This window comes from Choloepus didactylus, chromosome 10, assembly GCF_015220235.1.
Source record: "Choloepus didactylus isolate mChoDid1 chromosome 10, mChoDid1.pri, whole genome shotgun sequence".
Classification (NCBI taxonomy): Eukaryota; Metazoa; Chordata; class Mammalia; order Pilosa; family Megalonychidae; genus Choloepus; species Choloepus didactylus.
This window is the reverse complement of record NC_051316.1, coordinates 112279931-112300042: the sequence shown is the minus strand read 5'-3', so window position 1 is coordinate 112300042 and position 20112 is coordinate 112279931. Positions and strand designations below refer to the sequence as shown.

At 37.7% G+C, this 20112-nt stretch overlaps 1 protein-coding gene across 8 annotated transcripts in view; it reads right to left on the bottom strand.

Annotated features, from left to right (window-relative positions):
* The window catches only part of LPAR1 (lysophosphatidic acid receptor 1), a 177832-nt gene that overhangs the window by 57292 nt on the left and 100428 nt on the right, over window positions 1-20112 (bottom strand). For 7 of the 8 annotated variants that reach the window (XM_037798046.1, XM_037798044.1, XM_037798045.1 and 4 more), the window contains one exon: window positions 13480-14227. In XM_037798046.1, the coding sequence (XP_037653974.1) occupies window positions 13480-14227 (748 nt within the window). Of the gene's footprint in view, window positions 1-13429; window positions 14228-20112 lie in introns of those variants that run through there. The other variant, XM_037798049.1, reaches the window with a different exon arrangement.

The following is a 20112-nucleotide window of genomic DNA, read 5'->3' as shown; positions in this document are numbered from 1 at the left end:
AACAGATCAGTTCCAAGTATTACATCTATTTAAATGTGACCAGAGTATTCGTGTTTTTGTTTATTCTTCATTTCCAATTCCCTAAAATTTTCCATCTCTTTGCAGGTTTGCTAATGTTTATCCTCATGAATAAAAATAGTGTAAATGGTTACAACATGGCAAATGGCATCATTAGGCAGAAAAATATAATGTGACAAAATACACTCATTCCCTTGTGGTAAGAATGTAAATTGGCACAAACTTTCTGGAGGGCATTAAAGAATAAGCAATCATGATTCATAAAGTCTCAGTAAGGAGATTAAAGATGCTTATTATATAATATTTATCTCAATGTTATTTCAAATAACAGGAAAAAAGAGAAAACCTAAATGCCCAGTGATTATATAGTATTCTACCATACAGATGTACTGAACTTTGTCTAGAAAAACCATGTTTTCAAAGATTACTTAATGGCATGATAGAATGCTCAAGATGTTTTTAAAAACCATGCAATCAAATGTAATATACTATATTATCTCCATTGTAAACTACACATTAGCACCAAAGATTGGAAAGACATAGCGTTTTTAATATTTTGGTTTTTCTCTGGATGGTAGAATTCTAAGTGATTTTAATTTTCTTAAATTTTCCTTTTTTTCACAATGAATATGTGTTACTTTGGTATCAAGAAAGACTAATAAACATTATTAAAACAAGATTCAGTACTTTAAAGCGTAAATGCAATCTAATGGAATACCTCATTTCCAGAACATCACGTGTACTTCACCCAACTCAAAATCTCATTTACTTAAAGCTTTGCCTATTATCCTATGGACAGGATTCTCTCCTTTTTCTAAATTCCCATACAGCTTTAATTATTCTTCTTTTATGGTATTTATGCCAGCTCTTGCCTTTCATGATAATTACCTGTGTACACGTGGCATCTTTCTTAATAGAGTATAAGTAGACTGCAGGCTTTTAGGAAGGCAGGGCCACATTTTCTTTTCAAGTCTATCTGTGGTACGGTTTACTCTCATTCTACCTTATACTTCAGCCATTTTTGTAGATGAGTAGGGATTTTATATTTTGGTATTTGTTGTAACAACACACATTAGGAAATACAGGCCACTGAACAGAATTGATTTGTTCATAGCTTTAGGGTTCTTTATGGCACCGAGGGAACAGAACTATATCCAGCTGGTGCTGCCCCAGAAAGTAGTTTTTTCCTAGAGTTTTGGCTCAATATATACAGTGGTCCATGTCTCTGAAGATAGTCTGGCCTCATGGGGGATAATGGAGTTCCCTGTCGTCCAAGATGTTTAAGCACAGGCTGAAAAACCATGCATTGTTGTACAGAAGATCCATACCCAGCTTTGAAAGAGGTGTGAACGCCATAATCAAACATCAGCTTTCTAGGATTCTACATCATTGGCTGAATGAATGTTTAAGCGACGAATGGATGGATGAACAAACAAGGTAATGAGTGAGATCCCCAGACAGGAGCTTTGGTTCCATTTCTACAGGAAGACAGTGGGAAAATGACTCTAGTCATAGAAGAGACTCATAAAAGAGGTTCAATTGCTCTAAGGTAAGACCATCCTGGAGAAACAGTTCAAACCACTAACTGCAGCAGGCCACAGGCGGCACTTTCATGTATGCAGAGCACCAGGAAAGACATGAGAATTTCATGTTTACCCTAACATATGCCAGGCAGCATGCTAAGCAAGCACTTAAACGTATCACATTTAATTCTTACAACAACCTCACCTACAAAATAGAGTGGCAGGTGTTGCCCTCCCCAATTATAGATGTGGAAATAGAAGCTCAAAAAGTTCAAATATATTGTCCAAGGTCACACAATTAATATGTCAGAAGAATTGAGATTCAGTAACTCATGTACATATGTGTCCAAAACCCAAATCTTCATGTAGCCTACGTACAACTAAATAATTGATGTACCCTTTTGCTGCAAAGGCCTCCTTGTAGATTTATACAATTGTATTAGGTTAATGCAAAGATAAACAAAGAAACATTGTTGCTACATCTCCTCTCTAGAGGAGGATAAAAGGTTTATCCTTAGAATAACATAAAATCATAAGCCTTCCTTATGATACTTAGATATTATATAATTTCTCAAGGTACCTTTGTAATAGATCAGTTAGGTCAGTTGCATTTCCAGCAATTAAGTTAAAGATGAAAAATTTTTAAAGGGTGACATAACTAACATGACTATTTCAAATATTTTGAGAGAGGAAATAACAATTTTGTGTAAAAGTATCCGTTTCCTTTGATAGTAAGTCTTTAAGAACCAAGACTTATTATCTTGGTCCTATTACATTTCTCCCTAACTCCCCTTCATTTATCTTTCCCTCCTCATCCCCTCCCCTGCAAAGCAAGTTGGCAAACACACATACATAGAGCAATCACAGTCCTCACTCACTGCTTAAGTGTTACCAATAATGGGTTAGTTTCAGTGGAAAAGGTGAAAAAATGAGTTTACAAATGAGCAACGAAAGCTTTAATGCTGTGTAATTTAAATCAAAGCTAAAGACTCCTAGCATTGCCAATCTTGAGGTTTGTATGGCTGAAATACAGATGCCTGCTGGGTTCCAACTCAAGGATTCTGCTCCAGTAGGACCAGGCTGGGACCCAGGCACTGGCCTATTTAACAAGCATCCCAGATGATTCAGATGCTGGTGGTCTTTGGACACACTTGGAGAAACTCTGACATAGTGAAGCCCTTCATGTTAGAGATAAGGAAATTGTCAAGGTTAAGTGGATTGCCCGAAGTCACATCTACCAGTAGGTGGCAAATCTGAAGTTAGAGCCCAGTTAATGCCTTTGCAATCACACTACATTGCATTTCTTACTTAGGCTTCCAATTTTTTTTTTTTTTTTTTAATTTGGGTGGGCTTTATAAGTAACAGCCGAAAAAATATTCATCACTTACATTTATATGGAACTTCCCTCCAAAAGAGCTTTCACAATCATTATCACATATGATCTTCACAAAGATTCAGAAATTCAGAAAGAGTAATATTCTTGCACAAAATTATACTTAATTTGGGGCAAAGTAGGACTTAAGTCCTCATGACTAGTAAGCAACCAAATGTTAACCATTATTTTTTTTAGAAACTCTCAAAAAAATAAATATTGACCCAGGAAAAGTTAAAATTGTCAGGAAAAGGATTAATTAAAAATAAAGCTGAAAATAGCCTAAACTGCACACAGTAAAATTTTTAATACTGAAACTTTTTTTTGACAAAATTTTTTGATAAAATTAGCTGTAAAATAAGGCCAAGGGAAAGTAAATGTGAGAGGAAAATGAAAACTCACAATGGTAGGTGCTCTGTTACAATATGATATGTCCAAAACCTAATCAATAAATTAAATCTTCATTGTACAATTTGTACAAAAAGATTTGATTCTGATGAAAATTTCAGTTAAGTTAAATCTGCAAAATGTAGCAAACTAGAAATGTTTAAACTGTGCTATACATTTACTTGAAGGGATTAGAATTATCTAATAATAAACACAGAAAATACCTTCTCAACAAAAATTTAATGTTCCTACAATTATGATTTAAATATCTATGTTCATAATGAGACTACAAAAATGTTTTCGAAGTATAATCAGAACAGTGGGTCAAAAATCCCATCACCTCAATGAGCTACCTAGTAATAAAGCTATAAACATTATTATTAAAATTATAAATCAGCAACTGCTGAGGGATAACACATTGAACATGTAATGTATTATAATGTAAAAGCGATATATAATATATTATGTAAAACATTAGACAGATCCACACATATAAATGAAAGTATTTTTTCTGTTCCTATTTCTGACTTTATTTTTAAAATATTTATGCATGCTTTAAAAACAGATTCCTTGCCTTAAAAGGGGTAGAATTCATTCAGATTGAACTAAATTAAAGTCAGGAGATTCCATTATACAATTATATCAATCTCATAATGTCACCATATCAATGTAATCACACATGCTACAGGTAGGTTTACTGTTCAAATTCGGTTTCTATATTGCACTCTCTTCCATTCTAAATAACTTGTTCTCATGTATTGATAGTTGTAAACACTGCAGAATATATGCATGATGCCCTAGAAAAAGTGATTTTTAATTAAAATAACTTCATGTTCTTCCCAAGACATGAAAACTTGCCAAATTAAATAAAGCTAGTGCTCTAATCTCTACAACTTTTGTTTCTTTGACAATGTGATCATTATACATGTACTTTTTAGGATGTCTACATACAGCCTCTTTTGTTTTAGTTCAGAAACTGATTCCAGCCCCTCGATTTATAGCTCGGCTTTTCCTTTCAGGCTGAGTCAACATACAAAAGAGCATTCCTGTGCACCATGGGCTCAGCAAAGTTAGCAAAGCAACACGAATCCCTTAAGTATAAAGGTGGGGAACCATTTGCAGACTCCAGCAAAAGCTGCTCAACTTTTCACTCTTTCAGTCTCCTGCCCAGGCCCCTTAATACAGGTTTCCTAAGCAGCTATCTTCTCTCTCCCAAGAGAAAGGAAAATAACTCCAGCAAATGAATTCATGCCTGCTACATGAAGAGAGGCTTTTTGAAGTGCAGACATACTCATTTAGAATGAACTCATGGAAAACTCTACTTAAAATGCGTGTTCTTTGTGTCAACAAAATTCTACTTGGGTAGAATAAATAGGTGAAGCCATGAATTTCCAGTCTCCCAATGCCAGATTAAATCCCAGCTCTTCAGAAATACCCTGTTGTTGCTGTGTCACCCTATTAGAACTTCATATTTGCTTTGGATCATTACAATAAATCTTCTATTGGAGGAGGAGACGGGGCTGGGTTTAAGGAAAGCTGTGACCACACTCAGTCTAAACACTATCATCTTCGCTAAACTCCGTGAATCAAAAGCTTCTCAGAGGCACAGGCTCTAGTTTAGACGTCAAAGAAAAAATATCAAGGGTACAAACACAGAAAAAAAAAAAAAAATCCCCGATTTATGTGTAAAAAAAATTTCATTAAAATGCATTTTTCAAAGAACATGACAAAGAATATATAAAAGTGGAGAATAATTCAGTTTCAAACTAGAGGCATACAACATTGACTGTTTATAAGCATTCATACATTTCTGTGAAATAAATGTAAGATTCTGTAATAGCACCAAATATGTCCCTTTATCTATTTTCAGACAACTCAAATTAAAAATCAGAAATATGAAAAGGTGTACTTAAACTGATCTCTACGGTAACTGGGAAACTTCTAAAACCAGGAGAAAAATCTATGTAACAGAGGGTTGGCTGCCATCTAAAACAATGTATTCCCCAGTCAATAAATACAGAGAGAAGGAGAGAGACGGAGAGAGAGGGAGGGAGGGAGGGAGGAAGAAAGAGACACAGTGTGTGTGTGTCTGTGTTAGGGTTGCTAGATAAAATGCAGGATGCCAAATTAAATTTGAATTTTTGATGAATGAAGAATGTTTTCAACACTAAGTATATCCCATGCATTTATTTTTATTTGCTAAATCTGGCAACCCGTGTGTGTGTATGTGTGTATGTATGTTCATTCTTGTTTGGTACATCTGTATCAGGGAATTAGAAATGCCACAATGCTTAGAGTCCCAAAGAAATTCTGAAAACCTAATTGTATATTTCTAGATGTAATAGCTGCCTTTGAGTTCCAATAACAAAAATCAACTACAGACATTCTGAAATTTTCCTATCTACAAGCCCATTAGACTGCGAGATGTCACAAGCTTCAGGGTTAGATGGCAACATCTTCTGGCAATGACCTTTCACATCCCGATACACCTACACATCACCATAGAGCACTTCTTACTTTCTAATTTGCACATACAGAAATTCACCTTTCTCCTTATAGATCAATAATGACACAAAAGCTATTTACACAGGTTGCTATCACATCTAAGTGACATATTAGTTGTGACACAGGGAAAGTGAGTGAATATTTTCAATTCAGAGTGCAAAGAACATCTAATAGAAATAATTCCTTTGCCTGGGTCTGCCAAGCAAACCCCTATACATCATCTAATATGTATTTCAAGATCACCTTCACCTTGAATTCTCTCCTCACCATTGCCTCTCAGAATACAGCACTCACACAGCACCTTGCAAATTTTATTTACTGCTTTATATTGCATTTATTTATTTAAATTATCTCTCATTATGTACTACACTGAGAGCTCCTGAGAATAGGGCTCATACTTTAATTGATCTTTGCATTCCCTACTCCCTAGAAGGCGGCCTAGGAGACACTTGATTTATGTTTGTTGACAAAATAAAATATCGTTAACAAGGTCATAGTGGATCTTAGCTAGAAAAAACTGTCTTTGCCAGGCAGAATGTGGAACTGCCATATCATAACTACCTTATACAAATATCCCTTTGAATGGGACTCATTAAATCACACTGAATTTCAGACTTTACAGGTATCCCACTATTGTTATTAGGCAACCTGTAAACTTTCAATCCAGAATAAGAGGTGTGTTTCAGCTATTCATTCAAAAAATATCATGTTTACTAAGTGCCAGGCTCTGTTCTATGTGCTGGGATGTAAGACAAAACCCTGCCATCATGGGACGACCACACAGATTCTCCATAGATACTCATGGGGTAGGAATGAGTGGAAGAGGAATTAAATAACCTTTTATCCTAGGGGAGTGGGGGTGAAGCCCAGACTAAATGATTCTCAGGTGGTCACTCTGTAAAGTTGTGACCAATGGAAGAAGAGCAAGAAGATCTCGTGACACCATCCATTTGGCCTTTTCCTCCATGTATACCAAACACAGTTCTTCACTGCTGATCAAAAGGAAACAGAATGGTGCCCTAAATGATGGCTGGAAAGGGACAGGCCTTAGGCATTGCCAGTCCATCTGAAGGAGCTAATGACATGATCTAACAGACATGGACAAAGTGGCCTGTTCCATTCCAAAACTCAGTTTAAGAGTCAACACTATTTAACCATCTCCAGAGAGTTTCCAGATCCTACCTGCAATCTTCTGTGGCTCTAATAGGACTTTTCATATACAGGACTGAGACTCTGCAAATAAGGTACAGGCAACTCTAAGTAAAGACCTATCTTTGGAAAAGCAAAGGCCACTCCGAATAAAATTAATAGCCTTTTAATCAGAGCCAACAGCAGCAGAAACACAATAAACATTTACACCATGCCATAGAAATGAAACAACACTTCAATCACCAAATCCACTATTGTAAGCATACTTGTTTGTGTGTCTGTCTGTCTGTCTGACAGAGAGAGGCAGATGAATGCATATGTGGAAAGAGGCTAATGGTAATGATAGTATTTGCTGCTATTTAGCAAGTGTTTTCTAAAAAGACAGACGCAGTGCTAAATGCTTTACAAGAAGTAGCTCATTTAGTCCCTGCAACCACTGGATGAGGAAGATATTACTATACTTACTAATTTTGAAACTGAGGCTCAGAGAGGTTACGTAACTTTTCTCAGAGTGTGGCGCTAATAAGTGAGGAGCTGGAATTTGAACTTCAAACTCAGGCTCATCTTACTCCAAATCTAAGTTCTCAGCCCCTACCCACAGCGATTCCCAGTGGTCATTCATTCAGGGGACCTTTGCCTCATTTATCACTGTCAATGATAAGGCCAGATGACCCTGGAACATTCATACTTGAACTGACAGGAGCCTCCTCGAGACAAGGTTTGAATCATTCTCATCCAGACTAAAATAAGAAAGCGCTTCATGTTCTGGCTGCTCCGTACACACTTCAAAAGGAACTCAGTCAGGTTAATGTGGTATTTTTGTTTTTTGTTTGTTTCTAAAAGTTTCTTCTGAGTAAAAATATTTGAATGGAGATGAGCAACAAAAGGGTATAAAGAGCTGGTGTTTCAAAGTTGTTTTCCCTTTTGACTGGCCCAGGAGTTGGTGTCTGAGCAGCACTATGGAGCTTCTGTGGAGTGCCTGCTCCTGCCCGCTGCCCAGAAGGCCAGGCCAAGCCAGTGGCTGGTCAAACAATCAAGGCTCTCATGAATATTCTCTCAGGTTCTACCCACAGAGGCCTTCAGAGGGACACGACTGGTACTTGAGGAGACTTGGGTAGCTTTGGTCCCCTCTTTGGAGCAACAGGATGTGTAGCTAGTCACCTGTGGTCAGGAATAAAAGCCTTATGTCCACTCCCTCTGCCTAGCAACAGGACCAGCTGGGAAGCTTTCCCTTCCTGCCACACAGCTCTCCACAGGCAAGTAAAGCCAGAAAATTGGTTCCTTTGAGAATATCCTCTATAAATGTGCCACTCTCTTTAATAAGGGTGTTGTAGTTTCCTGGGCTGCTCAAGCAAATACCATGTAATGAACTGGTTTAAACAATGGGAATTTATTAGCTCATGGTTTTGAGGCTAAGAGAAAGTCCAAATCAAGGCATCATCAAAGCAATGCTTTCTTCCCGAAGACCGGTGTTCTGGGGCTGGCTGCTGGCGATCGTTGGTCCTGGGCTCCTCTGACACGTGGCAGTGCCCGTGGTGGCCTCTCTTGGCCTCTCCACTCTCTCTCGGTATCCACTGAATTTCAGTTTCTTGCTTCCTGCAGTTTTCTCTCCCTCTCTGTCTGACTTTCATTCTACTTATAAAGAGCCCTAATAATAGAATTAAGACCCATCCTGATTGAGATGGGCCATACCTTAACTAAAGAAACCTTATTAAAAGGTCCTACTTATGATGGGTTCACATCCATAGGAATGGATTAAGTTTAAGAACATGTTTTTCTGGGGTGCATGCAGCTCTAAGTCACCACAGGGAGATACTCCATTAAAGCTAATTATTTAAGACGCTGATGTACCATTTATAGCAGGAAGACTCAGAGTTCCTTGCTTTTTGCTCCAATTCCATTTCTATGTTTACCCTATAAAATTCTGCATGGCTGATCCATGATAGTTACTGCCCTTAAAATTTCATTTATAGAATAACAAATAGAACTCTAAATAATCTTGGGAATCAAATTGGCCAACTTCATTCTGCTGATGAAGGCATAGAGAAATTTTACACAGAGAAAGTGACTGACGGCTTGAATTTATTATGTCCCCCAGAAAAAGCCATATTCTTTGATGCAATCTTGTAGGGCAGCCATTTTAGTGCTGATTAGACTGGAATCCTTTGAGTGTTTCCATGGAGATGCGCCCCACCCAATTGTGGGTGATGACTCTGATTGGATAATTTCCATGGAGGTGTTACCCCACCCATTCAGGGTAGGTCTAAATTAAATCACTGGAGCCATATAAATGAGCTGACAAATAGAAGGAACTCATTGCAGCTGAGAGTGACATTTTGAAGAGGAGCTACAGCCAAAAGGGACACTTTGAAGAAAGCACTGGAACTGAGAGAGCAGCTTCAGCTTACAGAGACATCTTGGAGACAGCCTTTAAAAGCAGACTTTTGCTCCAGAGAAGCTAAATTTCTCACTTGGGGGCCACAGTCTATTCATTCTAAGCTGAGAGAGTTGGGTAATGTTAATTTTATGGACCCATTCAGCTCGAACATTCTAAACCTGAACAGATCCATGCCTTAAAAAATAAAAAAAAAAAAGTCTTTCTTTGCCATCGTAAACAGAGTAAGTCCAGAGTTGAGTTCTGCATTTGAAAGCTAAAAGAGAACCTAGAACCTTATAAATAAGGGCCAGAAACAAGAGGAAGAAAAGCCCAGTAGCAGGGTAAACATACATCCTTGGTTTATGTCTACTGTTCCAGCATCCCAAAGATTGTCCATTTTCACTACCAAAAGTACTCAGTTTGAGTAATAAATTATATGGGCACCCTACCTATAAGGAATTGGTGTTCTTTATTTCAGGGAATCCTTCATCATCTACCCATCACCTAAAGGCAGAAGCCCAAACTGCTTATTATGTTATGAAAGCTTTGACCCTTTGATCGCAACTCCGTCTGATATACCCCCATGTGCCAATCACACTTGACTACTCCAAGTTCTGCAAAGATGAAAACCACTACTATTGCTATTGCTTCTTCTCCATCCCCATCCTACCTTATATAATAGCAAGCTCTTCCATATCCATCAAGACTCAACTCAACATTGTAGCAGGTGCTGCTGGTGGTTTTTATTAGGGGTAAACAGCATAGCTTGGAGGTGAGATGCATGGGCTCTGAAACCACAATGCCCAAGTTTGAATCCCAGCTCCTGTACTTACTAGCTATGTGATCTTGAGGAAGTTACCTAACTTCTATCTCAGATTTTCCCTCTGTAAAATAATAGCAAATAGATAATGGTACCTATACTTCATAGGTTGTGACTTACAAAGATTAATTTCCAACATGCTTTGAGTAGTACCGGGCACAAGATCAATGCTACACAAGTGTTTAACAAATAACAATAAATATTAAGATCCAACACTCCCACAAGGGCTGCTTCTACACAACCTCAAGCTTAAACACTGCCACTGGTATTGCTATCATAAATCTCAAAAGTCTCTTCATTTTTAAACTGACTCCTAGAAATTCAGCTTATTGACCAACAAACCCTTCTCTTGATCACCTGTAACTAAATAGTTTGGCTATTTTGAAGTGGTGAAAACTGAAGCTGAAGATTTTACAGGCAGCTAATTAAACCATAATCATCTTCAGAATAAATAAAGTAAAACAAACACAATATTTATTGAGCACCCATTGTAGCCAGTCACTTTACAAGTGGTTGCATTCTGATTGGAAGGCAGGGAGTGGAGTAGTAACATATCCAGCTTTGGCTGGCAGGCAGGCAGATGACTGAATAAAGTGGAATTTACCTTAGTGAATTCACTCAGACTCTGGTCCTCAGCTTTGAAGGCTCATAAATTTGGTTTTGTCATCACATTCATTCATTCATTCAACAATTATTTATTAAGCCACTACTTTGTGTCAGATACTGTGACAAGCAAAGGAGGGAAAAAGTTAACAAATAATTACAGTTCTTACCTGAGCTTACAAAGCTGACAATCTGCCGAGAAGACAGATATTAAAAACCAAATGCACACAAACCAAATTTAAAAAAAACAGATTGTCAATAGCCTAATTTACAATGAGAAGAGTAACTGTCAAGCAGACAGAATTCTTATACCTGCCAAAATCAACACATCCTCTCCATGAAATCAGACCTACGTAGGGATGGACACTTACAATCCAAGCAGGGAAGTACGTTGTATTAACTGCATCAAGCATCACCCTCCTACAGCATCAAACAGGCTGAGCTTGGCAACTAGGGTATTCTGCTTCAACCATTCTGGCCACAATCTGCAAACCTCTGACTGTTCAGGATTGTGAATTCCCTACTCTAATCTTTCCATCCCTGATCATACTCCATGTTCTCACTGCTTCTCTCAAAAAGGCTACCACACCCTTATTTAATTTCTGCTTCCTGTATTCCCATCTTGCCTCACGAAATTTCTTCACCACTTACCCAATAGAGTTTCCATCATGGAAATCATGTTATTTGTTCCAGAGATAGTTAATCACATTCAATCTTTGTAGAGTCTGCTAGTTTAAATCTCAGAGGGCAACATGGTTTTGGTTGTTTCAAGTTTGGGGTTAGTAGGGGTAGGGTGGGGGCATTGGGGCAGATATACACTCAAACTATTGGCCCATAAACCCTCAAAATACTTGGCTCAATTAAACTGCAAAACAACCCTATGAGGCACAAAAGTTAATTTTACATGAATCATTAAGCATATCACACATCAGGCCTATTACAAAGTTCAGAAATTAAAACAGAACTTGGCAGGTTCGCCATCCCTGTTCAGTAGTCATTTACTGCTGGAGGTTCTGGGAACTACAGGCAGCACTTGATGGAATAACAGAAAACGCACACCCATATCAAAAGTGTCAGCAAACATTCAGGTCATCAGCAAACATTTAAGTAAACACAGAAATAAAATATGTCATGTTACTTAATTTCAGACAACAATAGCATCCGTGGTAAAATAAGATGTGCTTCCTCCAAATCATGGGCAATGTGTTTAATTCACTAGGTCCTTGGGGCACAGGAATGTTCAAGGTTTTTGTTGATAAATAAATACACAGGGAAACCATTTTTGCACTTCCATTAAACTTCCTTAGATGGAAAAAGACAACCGCACATTGATGGCGGGGTTCTAGTGAGGCTGTTATCTGAGTGTGCCAGTTAGTCAAAGGCAGGACTTCAGTGCGGTCAGTGATTTCAAGGTCTAGTTCTCATTCTGATAAGACTAAAAACAGGTCACACTGAGTATATCCATAAATGATCTCCATGATGCATTTGCCCTCACCAAAATGAGTAAGACCAATGCATCAACCAGTATGCTAATTTATTTAATGATAATTAGGGCTCTATCTTTTTCCAGTGAAGAAAACTAATGTAACTTCTCGAGTTTCCGAGAAGCCACACAATTCCAGGCTACAGCACTCTTCACTACTTTACAAATTGGAGACAAGAGAATTAGAGGAACTTTTTGCTGAATTTCCATTTGAAAGATGAAATGATAAAAGATTAAAACAAGATTTAGAAAGGCTCAAAAACAGATGACCAAACATAAACTTGAATATAGATAGTCCATGGAGATTATAGAATTCAATGGGATAATTATATAAACAGATTCTCAGGAGGTGAACTTTTAAAACAGGCACTTGCTTTAAGCTCCAAGAGAAAGGCTCTGTGTCTGACATATTCATGATTACATCTCCAGGGGCCAGTACAGGGCCTGGAACTTAGTAGATGCTCATTAACCATTTGCTGAGGTATACCAACGAATAAATACATATATTCCTCCTGACCACTGCCTTGAAGTTTTTATTCAGGAAAAATAGTAACTATTTAAAGGCAAGAGTTATTTGAGTCTACATAAAGAATAAAATGTTGCTCTTCACCGCAACATATGAATTAGTTTCATCTTTTACAAACAAAAATGATGAAAAAGTCATTCATTTTCATTAAGACATCTGTCACAGAATGCTATTACTTCCAGTCTCCTATTTTCTATGGTAAATCGATACAATATTTACCGAGAATGCACCAAGAAATAGAGAATGTAAAAAAAAAGAAAAACTATTTAGAAATAAACCAATAAAATAACTACACTTGAAAGCATAATCACATATAAAAGTACTTTCTATCTGAAAATCTACAATTCAGAGACAAGGCAAAAGCTCAACAATTTGGGCTGTAGGGAAACCTTTTAGAAGCTAAATGAACTTGATCCATTAGCCTGGCATTTTCAATACCATATAGCCAAATTCTTCAATGATATCTTTCACTTCATCATCATTTATACTGCACCACTGAAACACATATTTCCCTAAAGGCATTTCTGTAATTGCAGAAAGACTTATATGCTTAACCTTCACAGATACTGGATATAAAGGTATGTCATCAACTTGTAATTCCTGCATACATAGTTAGTGAATATTCATATAATTGATACCCTCTATCATAATCTAATGCAGATGATATTAAGACACTGAGAATCTGTAAAGTAAGTTACAGTCAAGACAATACTCACCAAGCACAATGACCACAGTCTTCAGAAGACTCATCATGGTATCCCGATTCCGCCGGGGTCCAGAACTATGCCTAGACATCCTCATAGTCCTTTGGCGAACATAGCCAAAGATATGAGCATACAGAACCACCATTACCACAAAGGTCACCAAGTTGAAAATTGCCCAGAAGACTAAGTAAGAGTCACTGTAGAGGGGTGCCATGTTGGAACAATTTTCAATGTCACAGATACAATTCCAGCCCACACTGGGTATGGCACCCATAACAATGGCCATGGTCCAAATGACCACAATGACCACTACCACCCGCCGGTTGCTCATCCGTGTGTGCAGCTGCATGCGGAAAACCGTAATGTGCCTCTCGATTGCTATAGCCAGTAGGTTGGCCACAGATGCCGTCAGGCTGGTGTCAATGAGGCCCTGACGAAGGAGCCATGTGCTGACAGTCAGTCTCCGAGTGTTGGGTCCTGTGTTGAACATTAGGTAGAAGTAGGCCAACCCAGCAAAGAAGTCTGCAGCAGCCAGATTAGCCATTAGGTAATAAATAGGAAAGTGGAAGCGGCGGTTGACGTAGATGGCCACCATGACCAGTAGGTTGGCCAACATGATGAAGATACACACAGTGATTCCAAGTCCCATCACCAGCTTGCTGACTGTGTTCCACTCTGTGGCAAGATACTTTCCACTCCGGTTATAAAAGAAGGCAATAGACTCATTGTAGAAGCACTGTGGTTCATTCATGGCCGTGAACTAAAAGAGAAAGGAAGAAAGAGGATGAAACAAAATAAAAAAGAAAACAACAAAAAACCCCTCACATCCAAATTTAAAGACATACAGATAGAGCAAGATTTCTATAGTGAATACGGCAGAAAAAGAAAAGCAAACAATTTGAAAACCTGATCCTGCATACCATTCTATGATTATGTGAAATGCCAACATTTCTCACAGTATTGCTGTCCCGTTGAGATTAAAGAAGACAGTTGGAGTTAAATAAATGACAAGGTCTGTGCTTGGCGGTTACATTTCATTGAAGTCTACTAGAAAAGCCACAAAGGCCAGAAACCTTGCTTAAAATACACAAGACGGACACAAATGTTGCAGAACATTGCAATTGGAATATTTACCCTAGTGAAATCAATTTTGACCTGTTATTTAGGGAATCTGGACATGGTTGGTTTATAGATAGGGTATTATTGCCCTATTATTCTGCATTTTGATCCCTATATAGGGTGTTTGATCTTTAAGAGACATTTTGTAATGCAGGTTCCCACAAGGACCATTAGTCCCAACATTTCAGAGAGGTCACCATGCATCAAAGGTCCTTTGCCAAAAGCCAGCATGTGCTGCTCAACATTCCTGTGGTCAGCACTGTCTTCCCCAAGACTCCTTATCCTCAGAATAGCCTTCATCAACCGATGTATGATGTTTGAGGATTTTTTTCTTTTTGGAAGACAAAAGAAATTGCTAGCCCAATGTAACCTCCAAGAAGCAGCTGGCACTTGGACACTTCTCTACAGGAAGTAAAACACACTCAGATTAGAGGAAGTATATTTTTTAAAAGGTGCAGTGATAAATAATGCATTACAATGTGCTCGCTTATTTTTTCCCACATCGTTGCTTAGAATACATTTGAATCCAAAAAGGATTGAGGCAACTTATAATAGAACGATATAGGTATTCAATAAAACTATTAAAACTATATTAGAAAATAAAAAGTAACATATAGAAGAGACTAGAAAATTATGCATCAAAAGAATAAATCCTCACTCTTCATGAAGCCTTAAGTTTCTCTAAGACTTTTAGAATTTGAATATATTTCTTGAGGACAAAGTTCACATTCTACCTTTTTGTTTTTATCTTGTACTACTTTGAACAAATTATTTAGTAAACATGACCAATTTAACTGCTATTTTTGATAACATACTCTACTTACTGAACAGCCATTGGGATGTAAATAAATGATTACCAAACACTGAAAATTCCAAAACTGGGCAAACATTTCTTAAGTGATTAGTCTTCCGACTGACCCAGACATCTGGAGTCTCTTTCCTCATTTAAACTTTCATGGCTTTTAGACCATGCTTCTATCATTACACTTATCATGCTGTATAATTATTTATCTCTTTATTTGCCTGTTTCTTAAAATGATCATCCTGGAGAAGAGTGAAAACCTTGTCTTAAACATCTTGTTTTCTTATGTACCATCCACAGTGCCTCATTCATTGATGATTAGAGAACTTGGCTTATAGTCTTCCATTCCAATCCAAATATTGCTGTTGCTCTGGGTAATTCATCTAATTCTCTTGTCTCAGTTTTTTGACCTCATCTTGAAGAGCCTTCTATTCATTGTAACTCAGCTTCCTCCTCCCATGGTCACAAATGGACATGTAACCACACAGAAATGTCTCTTTTCAGAAATAATTAATTTGCATATACTAATTAGTAATCACAAATTTCCATTCCTCTGCTTTCTCATTTGACTCCCAATACACCAGTTCTTTGAAGTCATCTATCTCCTGGATCCTGCTCTACTTTTTCTTACCTTATTACTCTTCCCATCTTCCCCTTCTTATCCATCCTACATTCCATAGTATACCATTTCAACCTCTTTATTGCCAACATAGGAACTCAATTTCTTCTCAAAAACATCACATTTCATAATTTTGCTGTTTATGAAGAGTTATACAGTGCATATTTCACATATGATGTAACATCCCCAGCAGAGTTGAGGGCAGCACTCCACAATCACACACATTAATTTCTGAAGCAAAACATATGAACATATGTGCTAAATTTGATAAAGACTATAAATAGCCTCAAACCAATTCATTCCTGGCAGATTTTGCCACAAAATGAGTTATGAAAAACCTCCAATTTTCAGATATTCTTGAATTTTGGAATTTCAGATAAGACAGCAGAGAACTTTACCTTTTAATCCCGTTGTCCCACTCTACTTCCATAGACAATTTCTTAAATAAACCCTGATCTTGATTGCCACTTCCAAACCCAGGCTTCTGAGAAATGTTGGAGAAAATCAACATATCCATGGATTAGTTCGAGTAAAAATTCATGGGTTTTAACTTCAACTGGGACTTCAAAGCTATATGACATTCTGACTTTCTGCCTAATTATCACTTTATATATTCTCTGTGATGGCTAACTTAAACTTACCTACCATTCTCAAATTTTTGAGCCCCATCTTCCCTTTCTCCAACAGCAGTTGACAAAAGAGGAAAACAGAAAACACAAGATTGGAAGTCCCACATTTTTCTCCTACCAAAAAGACAAAAACCACTGTTCAAGCATCCACTGTTCCTCCTCTTCTGTTCTGTTACAGCAGAAGAGGTGTGCCTTTTGCCATCTAAATGCTCTGAATCCTATCCCTTTCTCCTACTCCAAGGACCTTGTTCTATAGTTAGCTTCCTTTCTCCAACCTGTATCTTCAATTACTCCTCCCTCACCTCTCCCTTCTCTCGGCTCTCCCCTAACTGTTCCATCAACACTCAAGAAAGCTCAAGACTCTGCCATCTAAAAGAAATAAATAAGTCCCCCTTGACTTCATGTCTTCTTCTAGCTTTGATTACTTTTCTCATTCATAGCCAAATGCTCTCTTGTGTCTCTCTCCCACTGATTTCTCAACTAACTGTAGTATGGCTTTTACTCTTATCCACACATCAAATCCAAGCTAATGAAATTTTTGAGACCAATATAACTTCCTAAAGTCATTCAATCTCCTTGTGGCTTTTTCAGCTTTTCAGTTCTCACCTTACAGACCTCCCCAGAGCACAAGACACATGACCAAGAAGCTCTTTTTAGAAAATTCTCTTTCCTTGGCTTCTATAATATCATACACTTTTGGGTTTTTACCTCTCCCTCTGACTGATTCTTCTTGGTTATTTTTGTGGGTTCCCCTTCTTCTGCCCAATATTTATGTTTCTACACTATTTATATTCTCGCTCATTCAACACACTGTCCTCCAAGGTTTAAATTACCTCATATATGCAAAAATACTCCCATATCTATATAGTTAACCTGTATTTCTCTTCTAAGCTCTAGGTATATATCAAATTGAACAGTGATATCCATCAGTACCTCAGTCTCAGGGTTCAAAAGCAACCTCAAACACATGCTATTCCTCATGCTCTGCCCACATTCTGTATCCCAGAGGCTAGAAAACCACTATCTATCCAGTCACCTGAGTGCTAAACCTTGGAATTTCTTCTTCACTTAATCAATAGCCAAATTCTATAAATTAATTCTCCTAAATATGTATTCAATCTGTCTACTTTATTCCATCCTTATAGCCACTAGCATTAATTTCTATCCTAGCTTCCTAAGTGTTCTTTTACCCAGCTCCAATCTTTTCTCTAGTGATCTTTCTAAAAGACAACTTTGACCAAGCTGTTCCCCTACTAAAAATGCTTCAATGAATTACAAGTGCACTTAAGATAAAACAAAAACTCTTCAAACACCTTATCAGGCCTATCTGCCTCTCCAGCCTCAGTTCAAGCTATTAATTGCTTCAAACTCTTTGCTTTGGTTTTATTTAATAGACTGTGCTCTCTCTCACCTCTGGTTCTTAGCATCAGTGAGAATGACGGTTTTCTGCATCAGAATCACCTGGAGGGTTTATAAAACACAGATTGCTGGCCACAACCCTGATCATTTCTAATTCAGTAGGTCTGAAGTGACACTCCAAGTGATGGAGATGATGCTGGTCCAGGGATCCCACTGGGAGTACCACTCACCCAGAACAATCTTCACCTGGCTACCTTATACTCATTTCTAATAGATACATTTTCCTTCTAATCACTCTCCCTAGACACTCCCAAGACTTGACACAGGGTCTTCTACCATGGTTCCCCTGTAACAATATTTATCATACTGTCTCATATTTTCTTAATTATATGTTGGCCTGCCCCCAACTAGGCTATAAACCTTATGGAGGCAGAGATTCTAGTTTTCTTATTACTGTGTAGCAGCCACCTGTTAGATGGAGGAGATGCTAAGTATATATTGATGCATTAATAAATTAAAGATAGGTCAAAAATGTTTACACTTCACAGGTTTCCTTTCTGCAAAATATATACAAAAATTTCAAATCTAAATGCAAATTCTTTTCTTTCTATTACCCCAGTAATCACTTACTTTCTCTGGATAAAGAGCAGTTTTTGAACCTAATATCAAGCATGTATTATTTTGCATGATTCCAACTTCTGAATACCAACACCAGTGAACTCAAGCAGGGAAATGTACAGTTTCTTAGCATTTCCCACAGAGAAAAATGGTATAGTTAAGGATGGCAAATTAAAAAGTATAAATTGTCTTTTAAGCCATTTATGCTAAGATTAATAAAGCTGACAGAATTTCTACAGTGACATCCCATGCATTAAAACAGCAAATGGCATGGAACCCAGTCCTGTGCCATCACTTATCACTCAAAAAATGAGTTGCAATACTACAGAAAGCATGCCACATTTAATGACATAATTTATGATTATTTTGAACCTCAGTTCTGTCATCTGTGAAATGAGGAAATGGGACTAAATGACAGAAAAGTTTATTTCAGTTTTAAAATTCTATACCAAGAGAATTCTGGGTGAGGATCCTATATTTCATGAAAATTGCCAGCTGATTATTAAAAGAGTAAGAAAATATGTCAGGAATTAAAAATAGAAAAGTTACAACTGAGAAAAAAATTAGAGGAATTTCAGCTAGATTTAATGCAACAGGACTGAATTGAAAGAGGAATTAAAATTCTTTTCCTGACATCTGCAAAAAGCAGCAGGTCTGGAGAATGAGTGGAGGAAAACCTGGCAGAACCTCCAAAGCAGTCAGCAGGCAACTGAACAGGCTTTCTCACTTCTTCAGGACCTGAAGGACCCAGGCAGAAACCTACATCAGGCTCTGGGAGGATCTGATTCAACAACTATTGGACTATCAGCCAATAAGATTTACACATAGCTATGGTGATGTGTAAGGAAAAAGAAACATCAGACACAATGCAGAAAATGTATTCTCAAAGGAGATGATCACCCTGAAGAGTAAGGAAAAAATCTCCCTCTGAAGCACATTTACGAAAAAAAGGGAGAGGAGGGGAAAACAAAAAATTTTAATTATGGAAATTTCTGATTTGTGTTTTCCATGTGTTTTACTATGATACTATCATTTAAAATGCAGCAAAGCATTATGAAGACAAAAAAAGAAATGAGGAAAACTACATGGAGACTGTACTAGCTTCCTATTGCTGCTGAACAAATTACCACAACCTGTGGCTAAAAACATCAATTTATTATCTTCCAGTTCTGGAAGTCCAAGCCCAGTTGTTCTCACTGGGTAAAATAAAGGTGTTGACAGGGCTGTGTTCCTCTCAGGAGGCTCTAGGGGAAATCCATTTACTTGTCTTTTCCAGCTTCTAGAGGCTGTCTACATCCCTTGGCTCATGACCTCCATCCTTCTTAGGAGGTAGCAATGGCCAAATCTTTCCACATCAGATCACTTTGACACTGACTGATCTGCCTCCCTCTTGCACATTTAGAGACCCTTCCACATTTATGGACAAACCCAAGGATCTCCCATCTCAAGATCCTTGACATAATCTTATCTGCAAAGTCCCTTTTGCCATGTAAGGAAAC